Source organism: Salvelinus sp. IW2-2015, linkage group LG1 (genome assembly GCF_002910315.2).
Source record: "Salvelinus sp. IW2-2015 linkage group LG1, ASM291031v2, whole genome shotgun sequence".
Lineage (NCBI taxonomy): Eukaryota > Metazoa > Chordata > Actinopteri > Salmoniformes > Salmonidae > Salvelinus > Salvelinus sp. IW2-2015.
The window spans coordinates 56,798,143-56,806,847 of NC_036838.1; the positions used below are offsets into that span (position 1 = coordinate 56,798,143).

The following is an 8,705-nucleotide window of genomic DNA, read 5'->3' on the forward strand; positions in this document are numbered from 1 at the left end:
TTTCTTTAGTTTGCTCTTCCTTTGTCATAGCCACACACACACACACACACACACACACTCACACACACACACACACACACACACACACACACACACACACACACACACACACACACACACAATCACACCCACCCCCACACACACACACACACACACACACACACACACACACACACACACACACACACACACACACACACACACACACACACACACACACACNTCATAGCCACACACACACACACACACACACACACACACACACACACACACACACACACACACACACACACACACACACACACACACACACACACGCATTTACTCACACAGACATGTACCATGCATCATCACAGGAGGTGTGGAAGTTGTATCAAAGGATTAAGGGGTCAACAACGTCTCTCACAAGTAATGAGAAACAAACTAACTCACAGGATTTGTTGTCCCTCTAATTCAACTGTTTTTGTGATAGATAACATTGTCAACAAATCCTTTTTCGGTAACACTTTACATTAACATTTACTTAAAATGACTTAGAATGGAGTTAACAAGTTCATCAAATTGATTCGTTTATAGATTCTTTCTAAAATGGTAATTAGCTGTTATACCACGTTGTTAGTTTGGTTCTTACCAAATAGTGAAGTTATTTTACCAGTTAATGTTCCAGCCTGAAACTTCCTGAACTTCCTTCTTCTAAACAAATGACATCGCTTCTGCCCTCTGCTGCCCTCCCAGAGACAGTCAGGTCAGTCCTGTTGGCTCTTCTTCCCTCGCTCTTTCCTTCCCTCCATCTCTCTCTATGTCCCTCTCTCTCTCTCCCTCTCCCTTCCTCTCTTTCTGACAAGCCAGACCAGTGGAGCGAGGCCTCCTCTCATACAGAACCTGTAAATGTTGCACATTACACTCAATTATTACTTTACGGTTTCCCCATTCTGACCTACTGACGCTTTACACTCAATTATTTCTTTATTGATTCCCCATTCTGACCTACTGACGCTTTACACTCAATTATTTATTTATTGATTCCCCATTCTGACCTACTGATGCTTTACACTCAATTATTTATTTACTGTTTCCCCATTCTGACCTACTGACACTTTAGGTCATAAAAATGCAATACTGTAAGAGAGAACAATTTTGAAAGAAAGAAGAGAAGCTTGTAATTTAAATTTTATTAGAAATGTGATTTTGTATTTTTTTTTTTTACTGGACATGCTCCACACACTTCATTACTTTTCAATAGGTTTTACAAATACGTAGTCAGATAGCCAGGCACTGTTTCTTTTTTGTTCACATTTTTCCCTTTTTAGATTTGTCAAGACATAAAAGCGGACATCATCAATCTATTTAATAACGTACATTAACTTGCCATTTCATTTGGTCAGCACTCACATTATTTTATTATTTTAGTAATACAGAGGTTAATGGAAAAGCAGCGTTGAGTTCACATCACAAATGACCTCACAATATAAAATAAAAAAACTAAAGAACTGTTCAGTTTTACAGCCACTTCTGATGTATTTATTCAGAGAAGTGATGGCGCCTGAAAGGACTACTGGATCCTTTGGCATTTTGTTTTGAGTAGATTCCTTTCTGCAGCTTGAGGTCATATAGTATACTAGTATATCGCTGAAGCATTTTACAAAACAGGACACAGTCCTCAGAGATAATTTAGTTTTTTATGATTTAGTCTCAACCACTGTTTTATCCATTATGGATATCATCTTGGGTGGATGACTACTGTGTGGCATACTCCCCTGGGGATACTTTACTCCCCATTTAATGGATTTGGATGTGTACAACTTAGCTGTACCTTTGTTTGACCGGGAGGATAGCTGTTGGAAATGGATGGGGGTCATCGATGGTATCTCACTATAGGGCCTCTTGCAGCCTGAGAGACTAGTTTCCCAAATAAATGTATTACAATCCCTACCATGGATAGTATTGGGTGTTCKGTTATTGTACTCCTCTATGGGAACTTTGTAATATTTAGAATAGCCATGGAGTGGTCTTGGTGTCTCGGAATAATTGGTTATCAATATACAGTTTATCGATGACGAGATAAACTACGCCGTTCTGCAATTTTCTTCGGGAACTGATCATTCATGCCTATTTTCGTGCCAGTGAGTCTTCCACCTAGGCTTTTAACATTTATTATATTTTGGAAGAATGCAAATTTGGCAATGATTGGGTGCTTATATCTCTGTCCTCTCTGTCCTAAACTGTATACACGTTAGAGTTTGATTTTGTTAACAGTATCGCCTGGGATCTGTAGCTCTTCAATAAATAATTATTTCACCACACTTTCAGGATCTTCACCCTCTTTTTCTTTGATACCAGTAAGTACCAGATTTGCTCTCATAGATCTAGTCTGTATTTCAAGTAAGGCTTGTCTCAGAAACATGTTCTCCTTTWTAACTTCTTTAACGTCCGTTTCAATTGTATTGACTGTACATTTTAGCTTGTTTGTGTCTTTCTCCGTTGTCGCAGCTTTTTCGTCACTCATCTCGAGGTCTTCAACTCCTTTTATATCTTTACTGACTAGTTCTAGTATACCCAGTTTATCATTTATCGACTTTAGCAAGTCGGTTTCTACACTTACCATTCCCGGTGCTGAAAAGCATAAATCGTCTGTGTCCGTCAAGGAGTCTCATATTCTTTTGGGGATTGGTATTCCATGCTTACTCTCCGACATGTTTTGGTGTTGATTGTATTGGTGATATTGGTCAATACATTTCTCTAGCCTTATAATTTGTTTTGTGTTGTTATCCAGATTGAAGGTTATTGTCCATGAGAACAGTATGTGGAGTGAAGTGCTAATATTTAATCAAACTTACAGATATTGAATATTACGTGTTTATCTTGAGGCATTCTGCACCTCTGTGTTCAGTCCACCATGACACCTCTCTATTTTTACTGAGAGACTCTTTGTTTTAGTCTGGAGTTACAGTATTAAAGTATGAGCAAAGTGGGCCGAGGACAGTGGCAGCCTTTGGTTAGCTGGTAACACAGATCAGGGCCTCACCTCACACAAGGAAACAAAGATCACTCACTAGACCTTCACCAGTTTGGAATTTACATATAATAGAAACGACACTGCAACAGAGTTTGAACGCATTCCAAATATTTTTTTACAACACAACACAGGATGTTCAAACTGGCATGCTCAAAATCAGTAATGACCATAGTCTTTTTTTGTCAACATCATTATAATTTTTTGGGTCAACTCAATGAAGACAGGAAAGGCAAAAACAACCAAAATATGATGGCGTACAATTATCCTGCATTGTTGGAATTGTTTCTTTCATCCAGTCTTTTCTTTTTAAACTGGAATACCTTTAAAAAAACAAACAACATAAAACAATTACATAACTTAAAATCCTCCTTGAAATAAAAGACTGATTACTCTCATCCTGGTGGCTCTGCAACTTCCTGAAGCATTGAGAGCAATGTCCCTTACTGATGAGAATACTGGCAGACTACAACCTTGCATCACACACACCTGAACAGATTCTTTCAATTGGATTGCATGTCAGTCCGGTCGGCTCAAGATAAGATAAGAAAGAAAAAAAGAGAGAGAGAGAGAGAGAGAGAGAGAGAATAAAGCTGCAATGCAAACAACGAGAAGGGAGGAGAAGCCTCATCCCGCATCATGTCCTCTCCGGTCTCTGCCAGGGGGGAAGTGTTGGCCTTGTCTGTCATGGCCGACAAGATGGAACATCACCATTATACTGTATCTGTTCTGTTGGGCCCTTGAGGGTCCCTCTCTGCATCTCTGTGTGGTCTTCTCTCTTTCCTTTATTATGACTATTCCCTGGGAAATCCTTTAGTGATCCTCACAATATGTCCCATGTCCATTTTCTTCCTCTATTTCCCATTTCATTCCACTGCATAAGAACATTTTCACCCGCCACGAGGTGACCATCCAGAACAACGACGAAGGCCTTCCTCTCCTAGATGACATGGTTGCTGTAGCTGATGTATGTCTGCTTTGTGGCGAAAGCTGAAAGAGAAGAAGAAGCGAACAACACAGACAAGGCCAGCGGTACGTCACAGTTACTACAGTACTGTATACACTGGGCAAAATAAGTAGTGTTCACCTCCTATCCCCTGTCTGTCTACTGGGTAATAAGGCTTCGACCATCCAGTTGTCTCCCCAGACCTCCACCTCCTATACCCTGTCTGTCTACTGGGTAATAAGGCTTCAACCATCCAGTTGTCTCCCCAGACCTCCACCTCCTATACCCTGTCTGTCTACTGGGTAATAAGGCTTCGACCATCCAGTTGTTTCCCCAGACCTCCACCTCCTATCCCCTGTCTGTCTACTGGGAAATCAGGCTTCGACCATCCAGTTGTCTCCCCAGACCTCCACCTCCTACCCCTGTCTGTCTACTGGGTAATAAGGCTTCGACCATCCAGTTGTCTCCCAGACCTCCACCTCCTATCCCCTGTCTGTCTACTGGGTAATAAGGCTTCGACCATCCAGTTGTTCCCCAGACCTCCACCTCCTATCCCTGTCTGTCTCTGGGTAATAAGGCTTCGACCATCCAGTTGTTTCCCCAGACCTCCACCTCCTATCCCCTGTCTGTCTACTGGGTAATAAGGCTTCGACCATCCAGTTGTCTCCCCAGACCTCCACCTCCTATCCCCTGTCTGTCTACTGGGTAATAAGGCTTCGACCATCCAGTTGTTTCCCCAGACCTTGTTGGCTCATCCGCTGACCTGGAGCAGATAAATCCTACCGTCCCTGCTACTAATGTCGGCTGGTCAGGGAGACAGGAATTTTTCAATTACATCATGCTATGTGTCCACACTGGCAATGACCCTGACAATGACAAATGGTGCTTATTTAAATACCTGTGCATTGTTTTGTTTTTTACCTTTATTTAACTAGGCAAGTCAGTTAATAAAAAAATCTTATTTACGGCCTACCCCGGCCAAACCCTAACATGGGCGACGATCGGATGCTGGTTATTGAATCTCTGTCTTTACTCTTCTCATTTATTGTGTTACTGTGTGGCTTTATGTAGCTGTTGTTGTTAAACCAAATACATGAATTTTAGGATATAGGCCTATATGTCGATGTTCTGTAACGCATGTCCATGCGCAGCATCCTTATAGACATTTTTCTATCAAATATTTACAATGTTGCATTCTATATAAACACAAGTATATTGTCCACGATGTATTTTTTGGGGGACATCACTGTAGTTTTGTTATTGGTGGAAGAAATACAGCAGGGGCTAAARAATCCCCAAAATACTGTAGCTCTCAGGGAACAGTGAATCACATTGATATGCGTGCGTCATTAAGATTTGTCCACAAATAGGTATTCTATCTCTGTTGACAGACCGACTCAGACCTCTCTTTTTTGTCTCTGGGAGGCAAGCCGGTCAGGTGTGTGACTGTTTTGGCCATCACCTGAGTAATTTCTGCTGAGGCAATGGTTGAAGTCATTATTTACCACAGATGTATAAAGCCTGAGTCTGTCCCAGAAACCACCTAGCATTTTGATTGCTAATGAAATTAGAGTGAGATGGACTTAGACAGCGAGAATTTCAGCTGGTTCAGAAAGGAAAGTCATTTGCATCTCAATTAATTACACTTGGCTTTGAACACTTTGAACAGTGCCACAAATCTGAGCCAAACAGTGAAAAAAGGAAACTTAGATTCCGGATCACCATATTGAGCACAAGTGTTTATCTGTGAGAATCAACTCAGTGCATTGAAATGAGAAAATAAAACATGGTTGTTGTAGACGGTGTATAACAAGAATTTAAATGGATCTAATACATTAAATAAAACACAATAGGTCCATTATAATAAGGTAGCTGGTGTAATAGTACTGATGCCCTCCTTTGTGACCTACACACACAGTGGAGAATTTGAGCATATCGGGGAATGTTTTAAGATCTCCCCCAACTCACAAATAGACTTAAAATGAAAAAAAATGGCAGCCAATTTCCTAAATCCATCGAAGTGTAAAATAACAACGGCGCGAGGTGGCTTGTAAATAATGAATTGGATACTGTGCTTTCTACCTTCTACCTCTTAGACCAATTTATTTATGTGATTTACAGCGCCTGAAGGACAAAATTAATCTTAGAAACATTAAACACAAACACAAGGATCCACTCAGCTAATTCTAGCATGTACAGTATATAGCATACATACTGCAAGTCTTCACCTTTTAACTCACCTTGTGTTTCCAGGCTCTCAGACAGCTCAGTCTTGGCCTCTCCATTGGGACGTAGGCTGGCTTTGGGGTTGAACTTGTTGGACATGGTGGTGGCAGTGACCATGGCCTTAAGGCTGCGCGTGCGTTTGGGCACGTTCTGCTCCGGGTGCCTGAGGATCACGTAGACCTTGGGCAAGTAGAGCATCCCCAGAGAGACAGAGGCACTCAGACTCACGGAGATGGTCAGCGTGGTGGTCTGGATGTACATCTGTAAAGTAACGTCAAGGACATTGAGATAGACATATGGCTCAAAATTATTTTAAGGGTAAGGATAGGGTTAATGTAACCACCATCCGGAATCTGCTGGCTGTATTCCCTGCCCAAAGGCAGTTATTACCACATTCCTAGAGGTCTTCACGGATCCACCTGTACCCGAATACCCCAGACCTGATCCGGGACACGGGCGGATCCAGATCCAGAATTCTAAATATTGTCACGGGTCTGGGTCGGATCTGATATTATTGTGACAGGTCTCAGGTCATTTTAACTGACTTGTTCGTAAGGACCCATACAGATCCGAACGCAACTGATGCAGTAGAGAGCGAGAGAAATTGTATAATGTATGCGTCTGCTCTTTGCTATTCGRGAGAGTGGCATTTATCAATTGTTGTTGTTGTTGTTGGCCAATCATAAGTCATCACAGCGGCAATAGGCTACGGTCATAGAGCCTCAGTGTGGGGCAAAAGTTAGGAGATATCTAATCAATGGAAGATGGAATTAAAAGATAAAGGAGAAGGGCAGGCTACAACGACCAAGAGTCAACAAGGTAGGCTGCTACTTAATATTCTGCATGCAGCCTCAATTAGCCTAGCTAGCTAGCTAGTTAACTAGCTTCTCTTGGTTTGCTGCAGTCAATATAGGAACAATATAAACATATTGGATGTTAGTCTACTACAGCGTGAGTCGGCTTGGTTGGTTGCCGTCTCGTCTCTCCCTCACTCCTCCCTGTTCCCCTTGTCACCCCCTCACTTTCCCAGTAGCCTACACACACACACATCACACAAACGACCCCTGCTAGAGCGTCACCTCTCTTACCTCCTCTTACAGTAGCCTAAACACACAGCACGACCCCTGCTAGAGCGTCACCTTCTCCTACCTCCTCTTACAGTAGCCTAAAACACACAGCACGACCCCTGCTAGTGTCACCTCTCTCTACCTCCTCTTACAGTAGCCTAAACACACACACGACCCCTGCTAGAGCGTCACCTCTCTCTACCTCCTCTTAACAGTAGCCTAAACACACAGCACGACCCCTGCTAGAGTGTCACCTCTCTCTACCTCCTCTTACAGTAGCCTAAACACAGCACGACCCTGCTAGTGTCACCTCTCTCTACCTCCTCTACAGTAGCCTAAAACACACAGCACGACCCTGCTAGTGTCACCTCTCTCTACCTCCTCTTACAGTAGCCTAAACACACAGCATGACCCCTGCTAGTGTCACCTCTCTCTACCTCCTCTTAACAGTAGCCTAAACACAACAGCATGACCCCTGCTAGAGTGTCACCTCTCTCTACCTCCTCTTACAGTAGCCTAAAACACACAGCATGACCCCTGCTAGAGTGTCACCTTCTCTCTACCTCCTCTTACAGTAGCCTAAAACACAGCACGACCCATGCTAGAGGCGGTCACCTCTCTCTACCTCCTCTTACAGTAGCCTAAACAACACGCAACGACCTGCTAGTGTCACCTCTCTCTACCTCCTCTTACAGTAGCCTAAACACACAGCATGACCCTGCTAGTGTCACCTCTCTCTACCTCCTCTTACAGTAGCCTAAACACACAGCATGACCCCTGCTAGAGTGTCACCTCTCTCTACCTCCTCTTACAGTAGCCTAAACACACACACAGACCCTGCTAGTGTTCCATCCTCTCTCTACCTCTTATCAGTAGCCTACACACACACACCCCTGCTAGTGTCACCTCCTCTCTACCTCTCTACAGTAGCCTAAAACACACAGCACGACCCCTGCTAGTGTCATCCTCTCTCTACTTCCTTACAGTGCTAAACACACAGCACGACCCCTGTAGTGTCACTCTCTCTACCTCCTCTTACAGTAACGCTAAACACACACACGACCCCTGCTAGTGTCACCTCTCTCATCCTACCTCTACAGTAGCCTAAACACACAGCATGACCCCTGCCTAGGTCACCTCTCTCTACCTTCACTTACAGTAGCCATAAACACACAGCAGACCCCTGCTAGAGCGTCACCTCTCTCTACCCTCTTACAGTAGCCTAAAACACACAGCACGACCCTGCTAGAGTGTCATCTCTCTCTACTCCTCATTACAGTAGCCTAAACACACAGCATGACCCTGCTAGTGTCACTCTCTCTACCTTCACTTACAGTAAGCCTAAACACACAGCAATGACCCCTGCTAGTGTCATCCTCTCTCTAGCCTTCACTTACAGTAGCCTAAACACACAGCACGACCCCTGCTAGAGCGTCACCTCTCTCTTTACCTC

General features: G+C 43.3%; 1 protein-coding gene across 1 annotated transcript in view; it reads right to left on the reverse strand.

Moving 5' to 3' along the window:
• Positions 1-1,153: 1,153 nt before the first annotated feature.
• The window catches only part of LOC111970456 (metabotropic glutamate receptor 4-like), a 295,475-nt gene continuing 287,923 nt past the window's right edge, over positions 1,154-8,705 (reverse strand). Inside the window, exons 10-11 of the mRNA XM_023997215.2 lie at positions 6,200-6,446; positions 1,154-4,003 (exon numbers count right to left, since the gene is read on the reverse strand). Of these exons, the coding sequence (XP_023852983.1) occupies positions 3,954-4,003; positions 6,200-6,446 (297 nt within the window). The 3' untranslated portion in view covers positions 1,154-3,953. The remainder of the gene's footprint in view (positions 4,004-6,199; positions 6,447-8,705) is intronic.